The 26,595-nt window shown below is 39.6% G+C and overlaps 1 protein-coding gene across 38 annotated transcripts in view; it reads right to left on the bottom strand.

Moving 5' to 3' along the window:
- The window catches only part of ANK2 (ankyrin 2), a 338,359-nt gene that overhangs the window by 137,808 nt on the left and 173,956 nt on the right, over positions 1-26,595 (bottom strand). For 30 of the 38 annotated variants that reach the window (XM_032186305.1, XM_032186302.1, XM_032186285.1 and 27 more), the window contains exons 1-2: positions 21,586-21,735; positions 8,507-8,608 (exon numbers count right to left, since the gene is read on the bottom strand). In XM_032186305.1, coding sequence (XP_032042196.1) covers positions 8,507-8,608; positions 21,586-21,720 — 237 coding nt within the window. In that variant the 5' untranslated portion in view covers positions 21,721-21,735. Of the gene's footprint in view, positions 1-8,506; positions 8,609-21,585; positions 21,736-26,595 lie in introns of those variants that run through there. The other 8 variants (XM_032186273.1, XM_032186279.1, XM_032186281.1 and 5 more) reach the window with 1 other exon arrangement.

The raw sequence follows: 26,595 nt of genomic DNA on the forward strand, positions 1-26,595 counted from the left end.
CATGCACGCGTACCGCTACTGCTCACAGCACTTCTAGTGTTACCCTACACATTTTCACCAGAAAAGCCTCCAAATGTCCTGTTAAGTCCAGAGAAAATCGCCAAACTTTTCTAATCCATCTGAATTTCACTTGCTTTCTTTTCTGGACGACTGGCACCAGGTATCACTGCTGTCATCTGAAGATCACCTGAGGAAGTCCATGGTACTTTTGCCTTTGAAGTGAGCTGCAGCAGGACCAGCCCCTCGCTGAATGGATGCTCTTCAGGCCACTGCCTGGTGCAATTACTGCTCCTGGCACAGCGCTCGGATTGCTGTTGCATCCAGCAGCACTAATAGCTTGTACTATTCCTGTCTAACCCAAAGCAAACTGACCCTGCAGAAAGGTGACTTCTTGGCAGAGCACCACAGCAATCTACAGTTGAAGGAACATTTAAAATCAGCACTGGTACCAGAAGAATTGCTTCTGCTTCTCCTGTATCTTGCTGTTACATGCTTCAGAACAGCAGGAAGCAAGAATGTATATTAACAAACGTAACCCTCTACTTTACACTACAAGTCTGACCCCGTGTAATTCGCAGTGACTTTGAAGGAAGTTGGGATGTGACACTATGCAGAAGGTGCTGCAGGTGTCAGAGCTTCTAATCACTCCTGGCTTTGCAACACAAAGTCAGAATGACATTTATGAAACTTACAGAAAAAGCATCATGAAAGTCAATAAAATTGAAAAATTTAAATCTGACTTTTGAATATTTTGACATTCTCTTGAAGCATGAAATACAATGCACTTCCATCGAGTTGCTGCCACTGATGTTGTGTTCACTGGCTTACACATCTGCTAACAGGCCAATAGCAAACCATAATTTACAAACACAATCGAAGTTAAAAAGTATTTTTTAAATTATTTTTTTTTTTTAAATAAAAAGCTCTGCATGGTTGTGCTAACTTCTGCACATGTTTCAACAACTTCTTACAGAGTTAAGAGGGCATCTGAGCTCACCAGTAGAGCCTTACACTAAAAGACAGCATCACAATCTTTGTCATCACAGTCAAACACTTTTCTCCATCTCTTTAAGATATTGGCCTAAGGTTGCTTCAAATAGTCTCCTTTGAATAAATCTCTCAGGCAACTCAAAAGTGGATGTGGTCAGGCTCTTTTCTAGAAGGGTTTGGGAGAGGGCACATTGGAGAACTGCACATGGATTTCTCCACTCAAAAAGTCTTTTGAACTTTTTTCCCAAAATATCACAAAGAAATAAAACAGAGGGTGGCAAAAGGAAAAAAAAAAAAAAATCAGATTATGAAAATTCCCCCTTTATGTTGCTTTGTAGCCTATGAATTAATGAAAATGAATTAACCTACTGAGTTATCAACAAGTGATAGTGTCGACCTCATTATGACTGGAGTGCTCCTTCAGTCTATAGTTAGCACTACTAGGAGTGCTAGCTGCTAAATGAGGGAGTAATTAATAGCTGGTGCTCTGTCTTCCTGAGACTCAAGCAATAAAGACACCAACCAAACTATGAGGAAACCATCAAAATGAGAGCAAAAGCCAAACAGATCTAAGTTTTTAAAGCCTTGGAGCTGGAGACCCCTCCAGAATACCTAACGTTTGAGCCCTCTTCTCTTCTGGGTATCAGACTTGGCATTCACTCCTTGTCAGTGCAGAAGACCTAATCGAAACAAATGTCAAAATTCCATCACGCATTTTTCCTTTCATGAAACTAATTTTTAATACTGTGAAAACTGACAAACCTCAAGGACAAGGCAGGGAAACATTACTGTAAGTTGCATTTTGGACTAACAATTCTCTTTCAAAACACAGCAGACTGCCGATGAACCCTTAGACTTGTGGGTCTAATTTCTGCTGGAGCTTGGAGCTGCCAAAGTAAAAGGGCTTTATAAATGCGTACTATAAAAGTATAGTTCATTTTCCTAGCCAACATTATGAGTGTTGATTCACACACTTCAGAAGCAAGTTGGTTCTTCTTGCTATATTAACGAGAAGTAACAGCCATGTCTTAAAATACCTAGGTTCATAAAATATAGAAAATAGCCTTAAAGGAATCATATTTCTAATGCTTATCAGTTTTTCAACCTATAAAATACTAATTATTAGATTTTTTTTTAAAGGGACTATTTAAAGGCAGGTAATTTTGCCCACGGACATTTCTAAATCTCTCCAGAAATAAAGAAATATCAATGATGTACGATTTCCAGAACAGATAATTGTGCTTGAATTCAGATTAAAGGGAAAATTCCATAATAATTTAACTTGACATGAGCTGAAGGTAGCGTTCAACAAAACATAATTATGTAACAACTAATCCCTGCATTTAGTATACTCAGAAACATTAAATTCCACCAGATTTTGGAAGCAATTAAACTGGGGAAATATTTTTATCATTTATAAAGATAGCTCTGTGAAAATTTAGGATCTGATAAACAACTGCTAAAACCAAAGAAAGCATTTTCTTGTGCTACCTCTGTCCAGGAAAGCTTATTCTTAACATTACTTATTGTTTACTGAATTGGCATCTAGTTTAAAAATAGCATTATACTGAGAAAAAAAAATGCATATAGGCTTCATGTTTTAAAAACTATGCAGATACCCAACTCTTTTAAAATAAATTACATTTCCTATGTTTTGCAAAGTGTGTTAGGTTTTCCCATTAGACTGCTGGTACACAACCTGGAGACACCCCACTGAAACCCCTTGAAGGAGGAGGAATAACTGAGGCTTCAGCAGCAGCTGCCATGCCTTATTCCCTACCCTCTAGAAGAAAAGTATGCTTCCAGTCCTAATAAAACTTAAAACACACCAGTGATGCTTACTGATTTAATGGAAGGTGGCGGTCTTAGTTATTGAAAGCTAAGTGAACCCAATTCAGACAGCTTTGTGAGCAATTTCTTGTAATTTCTAGAGCTGGAGTTTGCAGGAAGCTAAAATGGCTGTATGAGCTCAATGCATGGCAAAGGCTAAGAAATCATACTCTCCAGCCCTGACGATGTAGGAGGCCCATCACAGTTCATTCTTTGTGCTTGGGAAGCCCCTGAGAGTAATCAATGTCCTCAGGGAAACAGATTATCCAGTACACAGAGGAAAGCTTTTCCTAGCTTACCAGGCCTCAGGCATTCCAAACAATTTTATTTATAGGTCTGAAGGGATTATTTAAATATTTTCCATTTTGTACTACTTGTCAAAAGCTCAAGACTTCATATAGTGTAGAAAATTCCTGAGTCAACCCAAATGTCAGGTAATATTAATTATTGAATAATATAAAATTTTACTTTTTTTTTTTGCACAAGTCAACTTTTTTTTTCCCCTACCCTGATAAACGCAGGTATAAAACCAGATTTGATCTTAACTGTAAAGCAAAACCACAGATTCTAAAAGTTAGCAGTGGTATCATCATCTGTCATCCACGGATGTTTTATCTTTTCAGATATTAATTCTATCTTATCACATATAATTCTTTATAAGAAATTATGCAGCATCTATTCTTCTGCATTTACATATGGTGTTTGCATTTATCTGGCTCTGATTTCACCTATAAGTGTCAATGTATAAGAAGCCACTGCTTTGCACAATAGTGTTAACATGCCCTTACAAAAGAGGAACTTTGTTACCCAGTTTCAGAAGGGAGCTACTTTTCAAAGAAGATGAATCTATAGCAACCCTGGTCATGCTCTGCTCTAAGCAATCAAGAGAAAATGAACACTAGAAAAAACTAAAAAACTTTTGATGTTTCCAAGTGATTATCATGTTAAATATTCTCTGTCCTGAGGGTGGGTCTTTTTGCTAATATTGCTGCTTATTGCTAAGACTTAAAATTTATTGGATGTATTCAAAAATATTTTTGAGAAGTACTTCTGAGAGAAGAGCAAAAGAACCCAGGTCTAGATTTGATCCCTCCTAACTGCATACCTTGAAGTTCACCAGCTTCTGTGCCCGGTAACACAGCAAGCATTTTCTTGACAGGATGTCCTTTAATGAAACTTTCTTCTAGATAGCAAGAAAAGATTGTCTCTATATGTTTTCAATAAGGAGCACATATAAAGCCCCAGTTCTTCTCCTGTTCATCGTTAAATTCTTTGACACAGACAGCAAACAGTACCTCTCTCACTTTTATGTCCTAACTTCCATTTGACATATGCCTGCTGTAATAATCTGCAGCTTTCAGCTTCCTTCAGCAAGGAAGACAATGTCTCGAAATATTTTAGATCATTTCATTTCTTATTCTTCCATCTACTCTTTTCCAGAAATGAACAGTGTCCACAACTGTGGGCTTTTGGAGTTAGTTTTGACATTTCACCATCATTGCCAGCATTATCTGACATTCTCCAACAGAATATATTTTTTTAAATGCATACTTTTTCTAAGTCTGAATGTCAGCATGTATCAGAAAGGGGCAAGGAATTTTACTGAGGATTTCTTGGTGGTATGCATAAAGTTTTGGATAGCATAAAGCTCCAGTGCAGGAAAACAGCCTTCTTCAGGCTAGCGGCAAGCTGCATTCTTAAATTAAACTAATTAGGATTTAAATGTAGTTTTAAAATGAATGTGTAGGTAATTTACTAGAGAATTAAGGATCTAAAGAAGTTGAGAATACGAAAAAATTTTAAAAAGGTATCCCCTCGCCCCAGATTCCTGTCAGCACCGGGTCTCCCTAGAGCAGGCTGGGCACCCCGCACCAGGCCCCACCTGCCCCTAGGCCTTCTCCTGGGCCCGCGTGGAGCACCAAGTCCCAAAGACATGGCTTGTGCTATTTTTTTATGGGTGAGACTTCCTGAAACAACACAAAGTGTGTACCATATTAAAGAAGAGTTGTATTTCTTGTTTGTTTGTTTGTGTCGTTTAGCATGATGCCATGAGGAAGCTGTGCACTACATGGTGGACAGCCTGGGACAAGGCCTTTGGGACCGAGGTTTGCATGGGTGGTACTGTAGAACCACCAGGTGCTCCAGTAACTCAGTGTTGGGACATATTTCAAATTGGAACATAACATAATGCAGCAGCATGTTCAGTCTTTTCCTTTGCTCCCCAGCTTTCCCTGAATAAATGCTTTTTACCAGGTGAATGCTTCTTCTCTACAGCTCTTCACTGTTGCAGTAAAACAGAATAAATTGTGCTGTCAACACGTCCAACCTGATGCTGTAGGCTATGAACACAAACATTCGCTGAAGTTTCTATTCACCTGGGGCACTGAAATTTTAGTCCATCTCATGAGGCATGAGTTACAAAGTAGAGCTAATATGAAATTTCTACTGAATGATTTACTCATTTTCATGTTATTTAAAAACAATATTTATAAGCAATTTTACTTCCCAAATTTCTAGGCATTGTCCACTTTGTTGTCATTTTGATCAAATCTGGTTTTTAGTTATGAGAAATGCATTCACCATAAAGCTTGAGCTCTCAAATCCCCATTCAGAGAAATGCCATTGACTTCACTCGAATGTCAAGACATTTTGCAGGCCTGCTGCAGACACTTACTTGCAAACTTATTTTAAGTCATAGTTACCATGCTATTAAATTTGATAGTACCAGTCACTCATTGCAAACTCAGATCCCTGGGCTATGAAGCAAAAGTAATTGGATTTATAGAATAGAGTTACCAAAGACCCAATCTAAAATGTTCTATCACGTTGCAGTCATATCAATGGTGGAACCCTAATAGTGTGTTTTTACAGTACTAGTAATTTCTCTGAAGTGAGAGGCAGCACTTTAAGCACAAAATGTAAGTACCTTTTTATGGCCATATCTAAAACAATTTACTTTATAGAGAACATTGAGTGGCAATAAAAACATATCTAAATAGTGTTAAAAGCATATTTGAGTTTACAGTTTTCCAAAACTGTTTTTTGAAAAAAGAATAAAAATCATGGCTATTCTAACCATCTGAGGGTAATCAGGATTGCAATGCTAATTATCATTTGACTAGAGATTCTGCAACTGAGCTTCAAGATGTTAATCTGCTTGGACACAAGTTAGCTGGTCAGCTAAAAATACTACCCACTGACCGTTTACTTGCAGGCTGAGATCTCACAAAAATAGCAGGGGAAGCCTCACACTTCCGCACCCCAGGTCACTGGGGATCAGGTGCTTCACGTGGGACAGCGTGATTAAAGGCTAAGGAAAATCCATGGGCTGACCATACTGCTTTCAATGTGATAAACTAGCATTCAATGTTTCTATAATGCCCAGGCTGTCTTGTGCTATTTCTACCATAGGAGTGCAGGTTTTGAATTGGATTTTATCTTGCTCTTGGTGAAACAATTACCTCTACAGTTCCAGCAAATGTTCTTAGGGGAGAAGGCTGGCACTGAGGAATACTAAACCTCCTGCTGCTTCCCTTGAACTTGAAAATGAAGACGTGTTTTAGAACCCACTGAAAATATCTGAGGTCATGCACTAACTATGCAGTTGCAAAAAAATCCTTCTAAACTTTTATGAAGGCCAAGATAGAATTTCAGCATTAAATAGCCAACAGACAAAGGAAGTCCTCATTAGAGCTGAACAACAATGGAATCACCTTTCTTTTCTTCAGTAAAACACATACTTTCCATCATGTTTCTGTCTTTAGGTTATTAAGTGATGCTTAGTTGGTACTTTTTTTCACCATAAAATAGAAAAAAAAAAATTTGAAAAAAAAAATAATTAAGAGTTTGTGTACACGTAAATAATGAGGTTCTAAACTTGTTTACTGAAACATTAACTGAATGTTCTGAATAAAAATACATTAACAAAATTCACAGATATTGTGCAAATTTAATAATTTATTTTGCTAACATCTGCTGTCCTTGGTATGAATTATTCAATTCCTAGCCCATTCCCCAGCATTCATATTCATTTAATGAACAATCCAAGCAATAACAAGCCCTGAAAAACTAAGTATAAAACTGAAAACACAGACTGCTTCTATATTTTGGAAAAAGGTATCAACATATTGCAAATAGTGTCAGAATAATTTATTTTGGAGAAGCCAAAATTCTAAGTTTGTTACAAATTTAAACCTATAATTTCTTTGTTAAGGTATTGCCATTATTATCATATCATTGAGAGCATGTCCTGGAAGATAACTCTTGTTTTAGGTATGACAGAAACCCCAGACTCTAAAAACTCCCCCGTGCTTAAACATAATAATACAACAAATGTGAAAATCTTTACCAGAAACTTCTTTAGGTGACTGAAAAATGTTTTTGCAATTCAATTTAGAAATCTAGTCACACACTAACACATTCATCTTCGCAAATTATTGCCTGAGAAGATATTGTTAGTCTCAATCAGCTCCACTTTTATTATTCCTTCAAGCACACCTTCCTTTAAAACTTTCAGGCAGTGCCTTCACACATAAGCATTAGGATACCACTACACAATTTTCAACTTCCTCCTTGGCTCTGCAAACAATGCCAGTCCACACTGTCGTTCAGACAAATGTTTGCAACAAATTTCTTTTAAATTATCCCCTACAGCTACACAGATGCTAGAGAAGAAGTATTCAAAATAGCTTAAAACAAAACAAAACCATAAACCTGACAGCTGGCATGCTGCAGAATTTATTAATCACAGCTATCTGACAGATGAGCAGAGGATGGTAGCATACATGCTGCAATACCTATTGATTCCCAACCAATATTAGGGATTCAATATTAGGGATTCTTTGGAGAAAATAGTATCTTTCATTAATACGGAGCAATGCCCATTACCTGGGGACCTATGTTTCATTACAATTAAAATGGACACACTAAACAAAAAGTGTTATCTAACAGTGGAGAAAAGAAAAAAAAAGAAAAAAAAAAGTGAATGTCAGCAGAGTCCCAATTCTACAAACAAAAGAATGAGACTATCAGTATAGAGAAAAAAAAGTTGTACGACGAGTGGGCCTCAGCTTTCCAAACCTGCTGTTCAGACAGTGTTCAGTCTTAGCACAGTCACAGCAATACAAAACTAAGGGGACCAGGAGCAAGGTGGATTTTGCAAAACACAGATGCCCCAAAACATTTACCCAACCAGCCAAAAATACTGACAACCTTCAACTTGATATCCAGGCTTACTTTCATTGTACTTACCAGTATCTGAAGAATACTACATAGCAACTTCCTCAACTAGAATAAAACATTTTTGCATAACTTGAGTATTTTGAGGAATATATATAGTGCTCACTGTTGCAGTTAGAAATGGAACTTCACAACATTAGGTCCATTTGTGTCAGACTACAAAAACATACCTTAAATTTTGATTACAGGTACTCCACTAACGTATATATCCAAACCTGCAGGATACTAGTGAGAAAGAGGAGCCCAAAAAGGTCTATGCAAAACTTTACAAAAGCAGCACAATTCTATAAGCACTGACTGCTTTCTGTAGGAAAATCCCACTGAAGAGCAAGCCTAAAAACATAGCTTGAGATAAATCAAAACATCTATCTTGCCTGAAAAAAAATAGGTTTGGCACTGGGGGTCCTGCACTTCACTCTTGTGAAGTTGTGTCCTTCAAATATCTTACCTGATTACATGTATTAATGTCTATTCCACTTTTCAGGTATTCCACTACTTTGTCCAGATTGCCAGCTCTGGCAGCTCGGAGAAAGCTTGCATTGCTGTCAGACTGTAAAAACACAAGAAGACAAGCAACTCTAGTTAGCTCCTGTTTAAAAGAGACCACAGTTTCATCACAGTGAAAGGTTTCCACATTTTATGTTGCAGGTTAATAAATATTGTGAAGACTTTATATTGCATCTGTATTAACATACGGATACATCTAAACAGGGCGATACTGGCACAAAAGAACTGCCAACCTGCCAAAGTGAGCAAAAAAGTGCAATAATTGCTGAAGTTCAAAATTGAGGAAGAAGCAATGACAAGACAGAAATCACAGTAAATCATCTTAAACAATAAGAAAAAAAATATGTATCAAACTTCCTAGGCATAGTTTTCTGCATATGTGCTCAAAACTCAGGAAAAGAATTACCCTGTTGTTATTGGTTAAGATACTTAACAAAACATACGTTGGCTTTGGATTTGTACTTGGCATATGAAGTTTTATCACTACAATGCTTGTTCACGCAAATGCACTGGCTTAGCACAGTGGCACGTACTGGAGAAAATATCCAAGAGCAAAAAAAATCCAGTGAATAGACTTTATCAGCTGTGACGCAAACTGGGACATGATAAATGGGTAAAAAAAATACATAATTAAAAAAAAAAAAAAAACATAAAACTGAGCAGGAGTGCAACTGTAGCTAACCATGGAACAAAGCGGATGAAGTACTCAAGCCTGAATATCTAAATCCAGGATAATGTGGCAAACATGCTTGCTCATAAACTGCCTGCACTCGTAAATCCACACTCAAAGTCCCTTCAGCATTATGGGTTGGGAAAAAAAAAAAAAAAAGTTTTCATTTTTGAGCTAAGTTTTGGGATGTCCCGTTAAGCAAGGGAGCATGAAATGTTTCCACCCTCTCACCTTTGTCAACCACAATGCCACGAAGGCTATCTGAACTCAGCACACACGTCGGTGTTCACCCACGTGCAAACCCACATGCAGGTAAATTGGCTATTAATGCAACTGCTGATTCCAGGAGAACAAAAAGTTGTGCAACAGAGGTGGTATTCGAACAGAATTAGCATTAGGGAACGCACACAGAGACAGTAATGGCTTTCATACTTCAAATAGGTAAACTGTAGGAGTGGGTTTGAGAAGGGGGGCAAGGCTGCTCGGTGGGCACGTGGTTAGAGGTGCCTCAGCCCACTTCACCTCCCTGCCAGAAGGGAAACCGCTCTTTAGCATCCTGAGAATACCCTGAAAGCCTCCCAGTATCAGCTTATTAACACTGATCGACAAAGCAATTTATTTTGGTCACCCGATCCATTCCAGTGCATGTATTTTGGTTGCCCTGCTTATCGCACTGCACGAACTCACTTCACAGCCACCGATTCCAACCTATTTTAATCTGCAACAGATGGATGTCATCAAAATGATTCTTTTTTACAACTGCGCTACATGCCAAGACAAGAATATTTCCTTTTAAATTCCTTTCAGCAAACTGCAGCACATTTTCCACATCTTTTCCCGTTAAGAAAACAGACCGTGCTTCTGAACACGCAGCGTGGTGAAGAGAAAGGTAGCACAGGAACTCACACTGACAGAAACCTCTTGCAGCTTCAGGCCGGAGTCAATCAAGCATTTCGATTTCAGCAGGCCCTTGCAGGAGATCCCAGCTAAGGCTGAAGAACAACTATTAGCACTGCACCATCTCCTGTGTTGTGTACGCGCGCACACACACAAATACAAAATTGTATTTCAAAATGTGAATGTCTTTGAAAAACCAACTACATTGGTAAAAATGTTAACCACAATCACGTACTAGAGCACACGAGATAAATTCTGACACTCCTGAAATCAATGGGAAAACCATCTTTGCCCTAAATAGGGCACACATTTTGCCTTTTGTCCCATTTTTAATCATACTTTACTACAACATATTAACATGCCAAACCTGAAATCGTCTGGTTTTATGCTATTAGAAGTTGTTAAGGGAGAATGACACTACAAACATCTACAACTTCTTTTTTATTAGAGATAAATCCATCAGAGCTAGTTTTTCTTTCCCAGAATAACATGAAAGGCTAAAAACCTTAAGCTCTCAATTATTGCCAGAAGCTCAGATGGCAGCTAGCATATTAATATATTTCATTTGTTTCTGTCTAAGGAGATGCAAACAGCACTTTCAAAGTAGATTCTCATTTCCTTGGTGCATACTTTTGTCATCTCAAAATTACTGCAGTGCACATCATTTCAGGACTCCTTGCGTACACCTGAGCATTGATCAAAATGCAGAATAAACACTTCTCGTCTACATGAAGAATTATTACGAATTAGTTATACAGGATTAACCCCCTGCGCAGGAACTTTTATAAGCAGCATCTCTTGCTGTGTATGTTCCCATTGTGAAATAACAGTGCTTGACACCGGAGAGAAGAGCCATAGGATTGCTAAAATCCCAGTGAAACACAAGATCTTGATGCTCCTTGGAGGTGCCTTGAAAATACCAGACCGCATAATCTTTCTTTTCTTTTTAAATGTACTTTCTCAAGATAACACATACTGATATCATATTAGATGAATATAATTGTGACTGTTCTCTTTATAGTCCTGCCTATCCTATTTCAAAAGGTTCTCACAGGCTCTCATGAAAAGTATAAGCAAAGCAACTGACCACACGCCCAACATGACTGATGCCTAAAGCATCACCATGTGCTTACGCAGAGCCAAATACTTAACAGTCAGGAGTATGAGAGTCAATGGAGACTATATCAAATGACAGAGAGGGTCTCCTCTTCTCTTTTTTATTACTTGAACAAGCAAAGGTATTAGGAATCAATGGAAAATATCATGCTATGGCACAGAGGAAGCAAGCGAGCTCATCATGCCTGGCATTTTCACAGCCTGTCTTGCATGACATTTCCACCACAGTGTCTCAGATGACGAGCCACCATCGTCTAGGGTGTCGTATAATTCCATACAAAAATGATGTTCTTATTTAAATCAAACTCAAACACACAACTAAATGACACGAAGCAGTTCAGCTGCTTCGCATACAAATTCATGCACAAATATCAGTGAGTGCTGGCAGCTGAAGGAGCATCCAAAGGTTCAACACCGTGTTTTAAAGCTTGGAAATCCTACGAGTTAGGAGTAACTCATATCTCTATTTTCTTTCCTGGTCTGGTTGTCAACTGTAATTTTCAGTAGGTCATCGGCAGTTTCTCCTTTTCCCCGTGCTATCAAGGTCTTCAAAAAGCATTTTTGTCAGGACTGCGCTCTCAGCAATTTACTCACTTTGGCACATCACAAATTCATATCCATTTTGAGAAAATTGTCTCAGTAGTCAGCAGCAGCAGCAGCAGTTTTCTATACCTTTACCATGCTAGGAACCCATGATTTGTGATCTGTGGACTTTTCCAATTAATTCAGTAATCTCATGAAATATTTTGTTTCCGTAAATGCAGATTTTTGCTTGAATTCATGATGCATTTCTGTGGCACAGAAGCTGGAATACTGCTCTTCATTAGCTTGTTGGCTGGTGAAGACGAACTGTCAACAAACTGTCTTTCAAAAATACTTCCTTTACAAGAAACAAAATTAAGACATGGTGCCAGAAACCATTGCATCCTATGACATTTAACATGTCATCTCTCCCTGTGTACACACCTCTGAGATTTTTAGGAGTTATATGCCTATATGTGGGTCATATGCAGAAGCAAGCACTCTACTAATAATAAGAAGAAAAGATTACAGAACACAAGTATGTGGTAAGCAGCTACCAGCAAGGCCATGAACATGCGAAGCTGGCAATGTGGGAAATTCAGATATTAACACACTGATTTGCAAAGTCTCAGCTGGCATCTTGGCACATCCCTTGGGGTTCAGGTCATTCGAGTTAGGGACCACTTTGCTTACATGGGGCCACTAAGACTGCAATTTAATCCCTGTGTTATTAACATGCTATTAAAACAAGGTACAGAGGGCTGCATAATGCTTCCCTGGTATTTTATATCATGTAACAATGGTATAAAATAACCTGGCTGAAGTAGCAAGCTTTATTTAATGTACTTTTTTTGAGACAACTATGCTGTACGGTGAAAAATGTGCTATTAACAGTAGCTAACATTAACTTTTGAAGGGCAAATAGAGAAATTTCACATCAACCAAGATTGAATCTGGGCTATTTATTTGCAGCTGTACAGATACCAAATATTGCTCACAGACTAGGTCAATAGACATTGTTAAAACGAAATAACAAAACCAGCCAAACAACAGAAAGCAATGTTCCAATACATCTGCTGTGAGAGAGCACTACAAGTCTTTAATGACTATCTTTTAGGTTAACCTTAGAATCACAGACTCATTAGGCTTGGAAAAGACCTCCAAGATCATCTGGTCCAACCATGCCCCTACCACCAATGTCACCCACTAAACCACGTCCCTCAGCACTAGGTCCAGCCTTTCCTTCTTTGTTAACTTTTGACTGAGGATAAATTAACTTCAGCCAGAAATGAGAATTTTCCAGAACACTACAAACAAATAAGCTACAATGCAGAAATTCATCGTAACCTTAGGTATTCTCAAAGGAGAAGGCAAAAGCGTTGTCTGTAAGTAGCTAGTTGTCAGACATTACATATAAAAATGTAAGAGAGAAAGGACAGAATGCACATTATCTGATTTAAAAAAGGCTGTGGATCCAAATTCTTTCATGCTAATTGCAATGCCAGAATATTGCCTGAATTTGAAACATGTCTCAGAGAGCCTGAGTAACTAAAACTTCTATGGAAATCAGTGTTTTATATTCAGATAGCCAGAAAGCTTCCCTTCTGGGTCCTCTGTCCTCCCTCTGGTTGCCATTCCTGGCTCAGCACACCACATCACTTACAGCACATACCATGCGCCTGCTTCTCAAATGCATTTTATAGATATGTGTAAAAATAAATCATGGTGCGTAGTGTTGAAGTCATACGCTGTACCAAACTCCTAGGTATTTCTCAGCATATTCAGATTTCCTGGTAAAAAACAGTTCTGTGCTTAACAAGAAAAGATTGGGGTGTAGGAGCATTCAGTTTTCTGTAATTGAAAACTGCTTTCATGATAGCATTATTCAAACCATCCACACAAGTCCTTGGAAATCATTTCTATAGTAAAATTATTCCAGAAGGTTGGCTTTTATTTTTTTTTTCTCTAGATAAGGAGAATGAACCAATGCCTATCCATAATCAGAAACACCTCCATGCGAGAACAGTCAAGCAACAAGAACTATTGAACATTTATTAATTGAATGACAGGAAAACAGAAGTCAAAACTGGTGCAAAGTAAACAAATAATAGTTTTACACCTTAATTTAGCATTTTTGATTTCTGTAAGTTTTGTATGTGTCAAGGTTTGCATCCGAAAATGAATAACCCTTTTAAACTTACCTTTCCAGCACGCACTCTGTGACATTCTACTTGGATTTTATGGAGAAAATTTAACCAGCCATAACTTTTGAAGAGTCTGGCCCTGCAAAAACTGGTTGTAGCTTGCATGTATTATATAAATCAAGACATTCAAACTACTAATAGTTATAAAAAGGTCCACATTAAATTGAACCCTCTATTATTGTTGTACATAAAATCAGCATTAAGACAGAATTAGTCAATGCATCAACCTTCAGGTTTATCTGACTGTTGATGCCATTTACAAACTCCAGAACAGTGAGGAGGTGTTTGTTCAACAGCTGCTTCTATAATTAGTAAAATGCTGAAGGCTTGTTAACTGTTTTTTCTTCATTAAAAAGCTCTTAATTGACTGGTGGCTCATCATGTTAACATATTCAGGTAACGCCTGGGGTTGAGAATTCAGCCCACCACAGACAGAAAGTTGCGTCACCTAAACTCAGATTTTTGTGGCTTCTTGATGTTATTCGGTACTTAAAAGACACAAGGAAATAAAAATGACAGCGATGTAAACACATTCCATTATTTTTTTATTATGAGCGTCAATTTCTGCTCGTACCCTTGAGGCAACCACTAATTTTTTTCCCAATTGGCTTGGCTATTCTCTGATTTCAGCAACCATCTGCTCAAACCAGCCATGGTTTAATTGGGTGCAACTCCACAAAGCAACACAGATGAGGTGTTACCATGACCCAACTCATTTCTCACATACGTATCTTTTGCCAGTATGGTCGCTTTTTCCATACCAGCATCCAAATGTAAAAAGATAGGACTTGAAAAGGAATGTTTTTTCTCAGGAAATGCTTTCTGTAAACCTTGCCAGCTACTCATATTTCGTCTTTTGCACCCTGATTTTTTTTTTTTATATCGGGCTGAAAGTGCTGCTGCTATCCGAAGGACATCACAGTAGAACAGCGGTGATTTTGTGAATTACAAGCCTAAGATGCAGCTCTGACTGCAAGGCTACAAAGGCTTTTTCCTTTTTCTTTTCTTCTCTTTTCTTTTACTAAACCATCGCAGCAGAGTTTCAGACTGCACTTCTGACACTCATGCTAAAACATGAGCTAAGTCTTGCACTTGCAATGGCATAAATCTTTTTGGTAATTGGTAAATGTTTTTAATAATTTTTTTATTTAAAATAATGTTTTCATTTAAAAATATTTTTAATAATGTTTTTAATAACAGTAATGGAAACATACTTTCCCCAGCTTTTAACAAAGTAATGTTCATCATCTGAAAGAAAAGAAATACAATAGGGCTTTACTTTCAAGGCCACTTCCAACCCCTTCAATTCTGTGATTCTGTGATTCCTTTGCTAAGTATGTTTTCCTTCTGTTATTTTGCGGAAAGACACGAAGGAAGATAGATTAAATGTCAGGTCTTAAAGAAATTATAGTATCTGAATTTCTGGATGAACAGCGTGCCCTATTTCCTTATAACAATTTCAAAAAAAGAAAAAAAAAAACACATAGTTTTTCCCATTCAAGCGTGTAAAAGTACTTCAGATCTAATTCATTTTGCTGTGTACCTTTGCTTGCATAGTTTGTTAATCAACCACTGAACTAAAAAGCCCACAGATCTAAAATGACAGTCGTAATTAAACAAGTATGTCTCTTTCATAACCTAAAGCATCCTCTTGTCCAGAAAAAAGACACAACTTTCCTTACAATAAAGTAACCTGATAATTTTCTTTTTCAGAGAGAGAAAATGAATCATAGGAACAATGAAGTACAAACAGGAAGACAAGTCTCCAGAGACAAAAGATCACCAGCAAGCCAAGTATCCTCTATCAAGATATTGCTAACAACATCAAAAAATTGATTATTTTAATCCCAGGGGTCTAAGTATATGTAATAAATACCACATTTATTTATCTGTCTAGGTTGGCAGTGATGGTTATAAATTGGGAAAATATAAATATTCTTTTAAGTACATATGCACATGAATAATTTCAGGCAGTTTGAATATTTAAAACAATTAATCCTGGAAAGTTATGAAGGAGATGGAGAAGTTGGCATGACTCTCGCTGGCACTGAGCTGGCCCCGCGGCTGGAGCTGCCCTCCCCGTAGCGTTGCACACAGCACGTGCACGGGCCCAAACTTCGCAAAAAAGACTATTGCTATTTACAGCAAAAAGTGCTGCGTAATAACAAGACGGTGAAATAGCTGTAAGTAAAGGAAAAGCTTTTGTGCTATACACTATGTACAACCTTGGATTAAAACATTCAGTGGTTTCAAATCAAAACAAGTTTGCACATATTTAAACTCAGAAACCAATTGCCCAGTACAGGTGGCTGTGCTAGAGGTGATGGGATTCACAGGTGGCCCTTCCCCTCCTGTGCTCCTCAAGGTGAATACTGTCTCATCAGACCTACTACAGGACACGGAGGAGCCAAGACTATACAGTGCCAAGGTAGGTGGGAAGACTGATGTCGTTGCATCCATTACACATACTGGTAAAAGCTTTCTTATGGCTGCAGCCAGACAAGAGACAACGAGGCTGCAGCCAAAAGAAGATATAATGTGTAATGATATTCAAGACTTAGAGTGTCCTCGAGAAATTAATTTCGCTGGTATCACCAGACGTGGAAAGAGCCGCTGCAAAGAAGAAGCTAAGAAAATAAAACTCAGTCAAGGAATGCATTACGATGCACATCCATTATAAAATTACAATTGTGTTATAATGCCATTATTCCCATATTGATGGGAAAATTCCCAATTATTTTAAGGGATGACTTTCATTCTACATTTGTCGTTACACTGAAACCCCTTCAATTCCTTTGCAAACTCCTTTTTGAAATTCCAGCATTTGCAGAATACCTTTTTTTCCAGCCATTCTTTTCTTTCCACTGGAATGTACAAATGTTTAATCAGTTTGGGCTTGTTTAACCAGGGGAAGAATAAAGGACTACATTCAGCAAATCTTGCTTCAGACTTAGCTTGTTTTTTAACACATCTTTGGGTCCAATAGATCTCAAATTAAACATGTTCTTTGCTAAAGGATGGATGCATGTTTAGCTGTTTTCTTGAGTTTGGCCCAATATTAGAAACAGCAGCAGCAAAAGAGGAAGAGAAAACTAATGCAAAATCAACCCTTCCTTGAGCCAAGAAGCAAATGTCTTCTATAAACCCTTTATGACACTTAGCTGCCACAGACATCTGTAGGAGTCCTCCCACTACGTTCATTAATTTGACATACTGGACCCACTGCCAGCTGACTTTTACTATGTCAATGAAGGATTTGTGAGAACAGAGGCAAAACTGCATAGTTTTCTATGAAAAAGAATAGAAGTCTTTTTAACCCAGCTGGAGTTTCCTTCAAATTACTGTATTTGTAATGATATGTTATTTTAATCCATACTCATTTTAAAGTATAAAGCAACATCAATAACAGGGTCCTAATCTAGAACAGCACTTCAGTACTAGCTGAACTTCAGGCACGTGTTATCCCTGATGTCCCACTGGGCTTAGTCATGTCCTTAAAAACAAACATTTTGGTATAAATCCCAGCTTGGAAACAATGTGTTCACGTCTAAGATCAGGAGGAATGTAAAAATAGAATCTCAACAGCATCTGGAAAACACAGTCTAGATTTAAAAAAAAAAAAAAAAAAAAAGAGAGAGAAAGAAAAAAGAGAAAGAACAAAGAAAAAAAAAAAGACTTGGGTTCAATAAACTTGAATGAAAGTATCGTTTTGTCATTTCCAGAAACAACAAGGATTATGGTATGTTCACAAATGAGCCACAGGATCATTGTAATGTCTCCTGTATGACACTCCCACATTCTGAAGTCTCTTAAATACTGATATGGAACCAAGATTTCTGCTAAATTAATGGAATAGTATTAAAGGAAGCAATAATATTTAGGATCACCTGGACACCGTGTATTGAGATTTTGAGGTGTTTGGAACACCTTCAGAACTTGGCAGACATCTACATGGTTTCTGTGGCAAGTTGCCATTACTAATGATGTCCCTAAATAGAGAAGTAATGATGTGAGAACACCTCTAGAAAGAATTAGGATGCCATTCCAAACATACCTAACAGAAATTTGTTTTTAACTTGGTTAACAAAAATCTAGCCTGCAAATGAAGTTTATGACAGACTGCTGACAAAGAATTCTGTCACTATCATTAATTTTTCATCCTTTTCTATCCCTTGTCTTATCTCTGGAGGGCCATTTTCTAAAAAAAGAAACGTACTAACACCATCAGGGCTAATGAATCAGACAGCTTTACTTACCTAAACACCATTAACCGATTGGCCATTGATTCAAATTTACTGGTACCATAAACAGAAAAAATGATTTCATGTTCCTCTGAGATGGACTAAAATAGATGCAAACAAAATGGGTGTTACTGAAAGGCAGCAGTTCCTAACTCCGTGCCAGTTCTGCCAGCAAGACTCATTTAAGCACCTTACTGTACAGAAAGGTAAAACAGACACTGAAGTAGTAAATGAAGAATTTTTAGCTCTATCCCTCTATCCACTGGGAGAGGCAAGGTTTCCTTTAGTAGATTTTTTTAAAATAGCCCAGTACCCAGCATGGACGGTTTCCTTTTGTCTCTTCACATTATTAGCTAATTCCCAATCAACTGGGAATTACACCGGAAGGTTACGTAAAGCAGACAAAACCTTTCTCCTCCTTAACTGGGACATTTGCTGGGTGTACATTTGCTACGATGTTAATCAGTCATCGTTTCCCCTGAATTCCTACCATAGCAGTACCTGTGAAATAAAACTCCTGTAATCCTGGGGCCAAACCTCAAATAATCCAGCTCAGGGCAGCAGAGGAAAGCACCAGTTTCACCTGACTACACCTGCATGAAAGTTACATTGCTCATTCAAGCAGGTCATACAGGCTACCTATAATATCAAATTATATGTAATGATGATGATAATAATAATAATAATAACATGGTACTTCCTAAAAGCAGTTAATTCCACATCAATGTTAAGAGTCTAAAAAACGTAGAAGGAATAGCTCTGTGGCTGGAAAGCCCCTGTTTTGGAAATCTGTAACTCCCACTTCTGACCTGCTTAACAGCTTCAAACTTGCTGGCTAGGCTCCCCACGCTGTAGTTACGGCACAGGAGTCTGGACCACGAGTCCTACTCCCCCACCTCCCTGGGCGACCCGTCCCAACACCTGACTGCTCTTTCTGAGAGGAAATTTCTCCTCATTTCCGACCTAAACCTCCCCTGGCCATTCCCTCTGGTCCTATCAGTGGTTATCTGTGAGCAGAGGCCGACCCCCAGCTCCCCACATCTCCCTTTCGGGCAGTTGCAGAGAGCAATGAGGTCTCCCCTGAGCCTCCCCTTCCCCAGCCCAAACCCCCCCAGCTCCCTCAGCCGCCCCTCACAGGCCTTGTGCTCCAGGCCCCTCACCAGCTCCGTAGCCCTGCTCTGGGCACACTGCAGGGCATCGATGTCCTTCTGGTACTGAGGGGCCCAAAGCTGAACACAGCACCCGAGGTGGGTGCGGCCCTGTTGGTTGTGGTGGTTTTTACAAAGTTGAACTCAGTATCAGCATCTGACTCCCCACTTGAGAGTTATTTAGCACCATATGGTCAATTCAGGATAGTCAAGCAAACATGTTCCTGATTTCCCCAGCAAGGTGGGTCTGAAGCAGCAGGCTGTATTTGATCTTAGCTTAGAAAAGATTAGATTTTGCACTGTAGTTCTGCCACATGAACTGGCTGAGTACCAGCTGAATTATTCTGACCCTCCTATTTGGTACTAGAGCCTTCCTACTCAGCTTGAGGTGGCACTGCCCTTCGGAGGAGACCAGGACAGTGTGCGTGGCCACACACACACACACACCAACAAAAAAAAAAGCACACAAAAAAAAGCACAAAAACAGAGGAAGCCCTGAGCACTGTGCTGCACAAAGCACTATGCTGGATATGACATTCCTGCTTGGGAAAAGGCAATGCACGATTTCTCTCCTCAGAAGACAGCTTGATTGGCATCTCTGATCTACAGGCCTTTTCTTAACCATTTTAAAAGGAATCATAAAAATAAATATACTGAGGTACTGTACACCTTCTTAGGGAAATAAGGTAATTCTTTGCAATCCCCCAAAGGAGCGTAACTGAATCCAGAGCAACTCAGTCTGTGCTCACCAGAGCCAAACAAAGCCAGGCCCTTACGATGAAATGCACTGAAGCCATTATCAAAGTGCCTGATCTCTGCCTGCTATGAAAAGCTCTGAAGGCTGAACTGAGAAGTATCCAAAAAAAAAAAAAAATCACATGCTGCTGGATTTGGCTCGCTCCTGCCTCCTCAAAGAGCTGACCTTATCCAGAAGGACAGCCTGGTGACTGTACATTCGAAGAGGGAGGGAGAGCTGTTGCAGAGTTCGCTTCTTTGTGCATTTCTTATCACAGGGAACCACCACACGCTACCTAACAGCGTCAGGCCACTCACCTTAAGGGAAATACTACAATGCCCATCCAAACCAAAATAACATAAGATCTACATATTCAGCAATGCCTCCCAGCACGCCGGGAAGATCTGAGCTCCCACTGCCCTCCCTGACTGCACACTTCCCACCGTGACTGCTGGAGCTCAGCTGTTAATTCAACCCAAAGCTGCTCACACCTCAAACATGTATTCTGGGACAGAGCAGCACTTCTTGCGAGAGGTCTCCCCTTATCTCCTGAGCTGTACACCGAACCTGAACTACAGCTCCTCTAACACACTACAGCAGTTCCAACAAGTCCTCCACATTGAATACCTGAGGACAATTTCATTTTAGATCAATGTGGGAGAAGATACAATTTGGCTGCACCAATATTAAAGGTTTTCTGATATTCTTGTTCTGCCAGAATTTTGGCGCTACCACCTTTTATTGCCAATTTTGATCAAAATAACCACCTTATAAATGAATTTCCCAAGCAGAGGGGAAAAAAAAAAAAAAAAAAAAAAAAAAAAGATAAAAAAGGAGCACTTCTTTTGCCACAGACATTATACAAATATTCCTCTAAGTGATTTTCTTCTGGTTTGCAGAGGTTTGCTGACGTTACTGCTGTTATCACTTATGGCACACCTAACCCATGTCTTGCAAACTGTTGTCAATGTACCCCCTTCGTGTGCCTGGTCCCTGCTCACTGCAGCCTTCCTCTGCATAAATACCTGTGGGGCTCCATCTCTGCTGCAACCACAGCAAATAATATACTGGAAAGACAACAGATTTAAAAATTTAAAAAAAAAAAAAAAAAGAGAGAGTTACTGAGTCCTGTCCTGAGAACGATTGGTGCAGGATCATTTAGGGCAGCAGTGTTACGCTAGGATAGCTGATTGCACCCATTCATTTGAAGGACCTGGTTCCCCAACGGCGGTCCCTCCACGTACCTAAGCCTTTTGGTGGCTGACAATGCTTTTAAGCTACTGCACAGCTTAGTGACAGCTGCTTGTTAATTACAGTCACAGTATCAAAACGAAGCTTAAACATGGACCCCTCTAGCAGATTACTGAATATTGAGAGCTATCAAGCAAGACCCAGGCTGAGCAAAGAAACCCTTTTCAAATCCAACATCCTCAACCATGATCTTCATTTTCCCCTTTGATTCCTGCTGTCCTCAGCCAAGACTTACCGGGGCTTGGGGATCTTTACTTTCTTCGCTGTTGCATCCATAATAATCAGGGGTTTTATCCAAGTCCTGTAAGTTCCCTGGCGCTCTCACGCCCTTATCCGAGTGACACGACTGGCAGAGGGGTGCATTGCCCATAGCAGGTCCCCGTCCCCTCCTACACTGGGGCTGCCCTCACGCCGCAGAGGGTGCCCAGCGCTCCCGCAGGACAGCCGAGGGCGCGGGTGTACCGGCGGCACGGAGAACCCGAAACCCCGGCAGCAACTGCAGGCAGCAGTCGGTGACCATTTCCAATTCAGGCGCTGCCGGCTATTTTTACACCTACCAGGCCAGCTATGCATGTAAATGGAGTTGGGCTGGGGTGGGGGGACTGCCTCCCAGCACACAGCCCGCATGTAAAGTTAAAGTCCCACTGTGCGAAATGCCTCTGCATGTGAGGGTTATTGAATTACCCAGTTGCATGCCTTTGAATGTTTTGATTTTTTTTCCTACCGCTCTCGGCCTCGCTGTGTTTACATAAAGCACTAAATTTCGGAATGTTGCTAATGCCTTCCGAGTTTCTAACTCAAAAAGATGATTAATTCAAGTTGCATCTATTTGATACTCACAAAACAAGACGAAATGTCTGAGTACAGAGACTTCATGACCATTTTTTCCAGTGATTCATTCGGTATTTCATGTTCACGTGGATACTAACCGCGCTGAGCTTGCTTTGAATTGATACAACCCCTGGGTTTGATTTCAGACGAGCTCAAATGCTTCCAAAAAGGACAACGCTTGTTCACTCTAGCTCTTGCCTGGATCATGTCTGATCTTGTCCTGATCATTTGTTGTTTTGTTTTAGGCCTTTTTTTAAGCTAGAATACCAATTAGAAGGGGAAAAGAGTGAGAGAATAAGGACATTCCCTCTAGGTTTGAGTTAGTTATCATGATTGTACCCAGGAGGACAAAAATCATTTTGAGGATTGTGTTTTGGAATCCACCCATTATCCCAGACAAGGCCCACTGCAGAATTAAAATAAAATATTTAAAAAAAAAAAAAAAAACTGAGAAATAATTAGCATTTTTAAGATGCTTCCTGAACAGCTGGAGGTAACAGAGGTAACGGAGACAGACTGCCTGTCTGCAGGTAACGGCGACCCATCGAGTAAGAGTATATTGCAATTACACATCCAACCCATGAGTGGAGCTGGGCATGGATTGGAAAAATTAAGCCCCACATTCCTTAGGAACAGTGCGATCCTCAAAGGATTGCAACATATAGCCAAAATTTTCCTCTACAGAGTTTCAAACTATTGCAAGTATTGCCACGCACAGCAGCCAGGTGTCCCTGCCGCCCCACTGATTCCCACCAGTTACCCTCCACAGCAGTGCCAGTGCCAGAGAGAGCTCTCCCGGCCCCCTTTCAAGGCTTATTGATTTGCATAGCGTTCTCTTCTGTGTTAATTACCATGAGGTAGATTTAAAATGGCTCTGTAATTTCTCCTTGACTGCTGAATGCTCCAGGACGGGAACATTAGCTCCTCTGAAAAGCCCTGGGCACTGCGGCGTGTTACGAGTTTGAGCGCACACACTGGAGAAATGCATGCATAAAGTAGCTGAATCCATTGTCACTTTTGGTTATGTGATTACATATTTATGTAGGACTGAATAAAGCCTGAACTGCAAAAAGTCCCCAGTAATGCCATTTTTGTCAGCAATTGGCAAACACAAGTGACAGAATGTGAAATCTTACATTCAAACAGCCCGAATTTCAAATATAAAATGACTAAAGGACAAATAAAGGCCTCAGCTCATGTTAAAATTATAATAATCAAATATAATATGTGCACACATTACTTCTTAGCTATGGGCAGTCAGGATGTGAATTTGCTGCATGGGAATGGCAGCGGCCCCCACCATCACAACCGCATTGCAGTCCCCACAATGCTGAAACCACTGACTGCTTCTAATCGACACCCAGGATGTTCAGGAAATTTTCACATGAGGCTAGCTGACCCACAGTTACCATATACATGTTTTTCCTTGTTTTCTTCAATTCTTCCATGTGCTTACCTCATGACAGTAAGGTATAAATACTGTCCTAACCTCTTCAGGTGGCTGCAAAAATAAAAGGATGCTCCAAAAGCTTGACTCCACCAAAGTTCATAAAAGTACAGTTCCAACATAAACCAGAATGAAAAATCCTCGGATAGAGCAGTCAATTTAATGTGAAATGCACTTATTAGAAAACAGAGAAGAGGGTGGAACAAAGCATCAGCTGAAGGGAAAAGGGTGGCAAAAACGGAGTAGCTCGCATTCCTTTGAAATAATGCATGCAGAAAGCCCCAATCTGCGTGGACATCTGATGGAGAGCGGTGGATAAGCTTTCTGCCAGAGACTTCTAACAATATTTCTGTTGTTTGTCGAAACAGTTCAAAGTCATTAGGGCAAATTACTCAGAAAGCAAACTTTTTCACGTTTTGCCAAACTTAGTTAGGGCACAATATTCAAAGTGTATGTCTGATGGCGTAGGACTCCTAGGCTTTGTGGAGGAACATGCTGCAAGATCTTTGCACGCTCTTGTGCTCTTTCTTGCTGTTGTTTGGGCTGCAACTCTATCATATCAGGCAGCAGCAGCAACACAACCAAAACACAAAGGCACATTTCTCAAGTATGAAACTCACCCTGAAGCTTCTTAGTCCTCCCCTCCGTACGAAAACGCCTGAGCCAGTGCTGTGTTACACTGCAAGAACTGCTCTGAAGCCAACGGCACCGCATGTCTTCACAGGGAAACTGAACTTTTTTAAGAACCTCTTGCAGGTTACTCACTGAATCCACTTACTTTGTCATGCTCTAATACACCCTCTGCTCCTCAGCAGCACATCAAACCTCTGTGCAACAAGAGCTCCAGAAGCTAAATGCCAACTCTTAACTAAAAAACCTTCAGAAATGCTTTAGAGTGCCTGGTAAGAAATGGGGCACAGCATCTTGTATACCACGCTTAGGTGTTCTTGCTAGGGTAGCAAGCAGCTGACTGGGATGCAATCCCTCTTGTCCCCCAGCACACTGATGCTATAGGAGAAATGTGATAACAAGTCAATAGTCCAGGAAACAGCCTTTTTGCTTCAGTTTATGCCTTGTAATGGTAAAACTTGTAAAAAAAAATGGTGGAAAAAAAATCATGCTGTGCTTCACTTCCAGTTTGTGCGTTTGCCACAGTACTTGTGGGGACTGTGAGCTGGTTCGTTCATTTCGGCATGTTTTCCCCGAAGTTAGCCTTGCAGAGTAGCAGCATTAATGTGTCAATATTCACATTTTTCATTTTTATAGGAATATCCTGGAAATTCTCCTGTCAGAAACCCCGTTCTTCCCACTCCCTTGCCTCCTTAATTCAGATCCTAGTTATCCGCACATCCAACTTGCTTTGTTCTTGTTCAATAAACTACATCATTGTCACTGATAAAGTACTATCTCAAAGACCAGAAAACATCTGGACAATGCAAAAAATACAGAATTTAGCATGACTGGGCAAATAGGTATGACATGAACTCAATTACACATTGGCATATTCAAGCTAGGAAAGAGCCGCTCTCAGTTTGCCTGGAGCTACCAGACAGCCATAAGGCTAATTCTTCTCTTGGCATCATCCTTACGTGGCATGGGGCTCGCTGCAACACTTTCATTAGCTATTGTTCAACAGAGAATCCAACTGCCTTTGGGAATTTTCTCCCTGCAACATTTGCATTTGTGTACCACTCAAATAATACAAAAAAGTGACCAGACTTCACCAAGACAATGCAGCTCAGCGAGTTCAAAATCCTCAGTAAAGACCATTACTAGTGTAACGGCCAGCTGCTAAAAATATAGAAACATATGGAGAGTCCTATCAGCTGCCTTCTCTATTTCAAATAATGCTATAGGCTTTGGGAAACATTCTGGTTTCAGCACTTGAACTCCCTCTAAGCCTGCAGCAGTTACATTTATCATCTTTTCAGCTACACAAGGCCAGTGCACAAAACCCCACACAAAGCCCGCAGCAGACTTCTCAAAGTTTCATCCTGTGAGATCTTTTGTATCAAGTGCAGCAAAATGTACCTTCCAGTCTCCCGTAAAAAGCCATTAAGTAAATTTTCGAGAGTCGTAATTTGCTGTATTTTGTGCTACTTACACAGCTTTCCTATCCACGACACCTGAAAGAGATGCAGGTGAAGATAAAATTACAGAGTTCAGTAAAGATGTCCATTGCTAAACCTGACCAGAGCAGCCTCACTTTTATTTTTCTTTACAGAAGGGCAGTCTAATACATCATATAATGCCTGTTCTGAACAGCATCAGATATTTCATAGGTATTTTTCTCAGATCTGTACCTAGCTTAGTTTAAATGTTAGCATCAGACAAATTCTGACAAAACAATTGCTACCTCAAATGCCAGCAAACACCATCATGCATCTGTGACTGCTCACATAGTCAGGTTTGTTCGAAGTCTGCTGTATCTAAAAATACTGAACCTACTCAAAGCATGTAGTATACAAGTAAAACACTTGCAAAGCCCTGTAAATTAAAAATGGAAACCAAAATCCAAAGATAAATACAGATAGCATTGCCTGTCACCATATAAAACACTAAGTGAAAAAAATGAGAAACTATCAAGATGTACATTAACGAAAAAACAATATGGAAAGAAATGTTTTTGTACATGTAATGCTGAACTTTTATCATATCGTATTTATTTTATGCTTCATAATGTAGCCAAGAATAAAAATAGGCATATAGCAATTGTAACATCACCATCAACAAGAGCTTAATCTCTTAATTCCAGTATTGCTTCTGCCATCAGTTTCTGTTTTCCAAAGATCCTTGAGATAAATAGACACAACTCTACACTGTGACTGCCTTGCTACCGGCCATCAGGAAGAACAGTGCAACACAAAACCACTGATTTGCTGCTACTTGGAAAACCTCAACTAAGAGCTCCAAGACTAATGAGTGAGAAGCAGTGAAACCAAGGCTGTAATCTAATCTCCAGATGGA

This window comes from Aythya fuligula, chromosome 4 (assembly GCF_009819795.1).
Source record: "Aythya fuligula isolate bAytFul2 chromosome 4, bAytFul2.pri, whole genome shotgun sequence".
Taxonomy (NCBI): Eukaryota; Metazoa; Chordata; class Aves; order Anseriformes; family Anatidae; genus Aythya; species Aythya fuligula.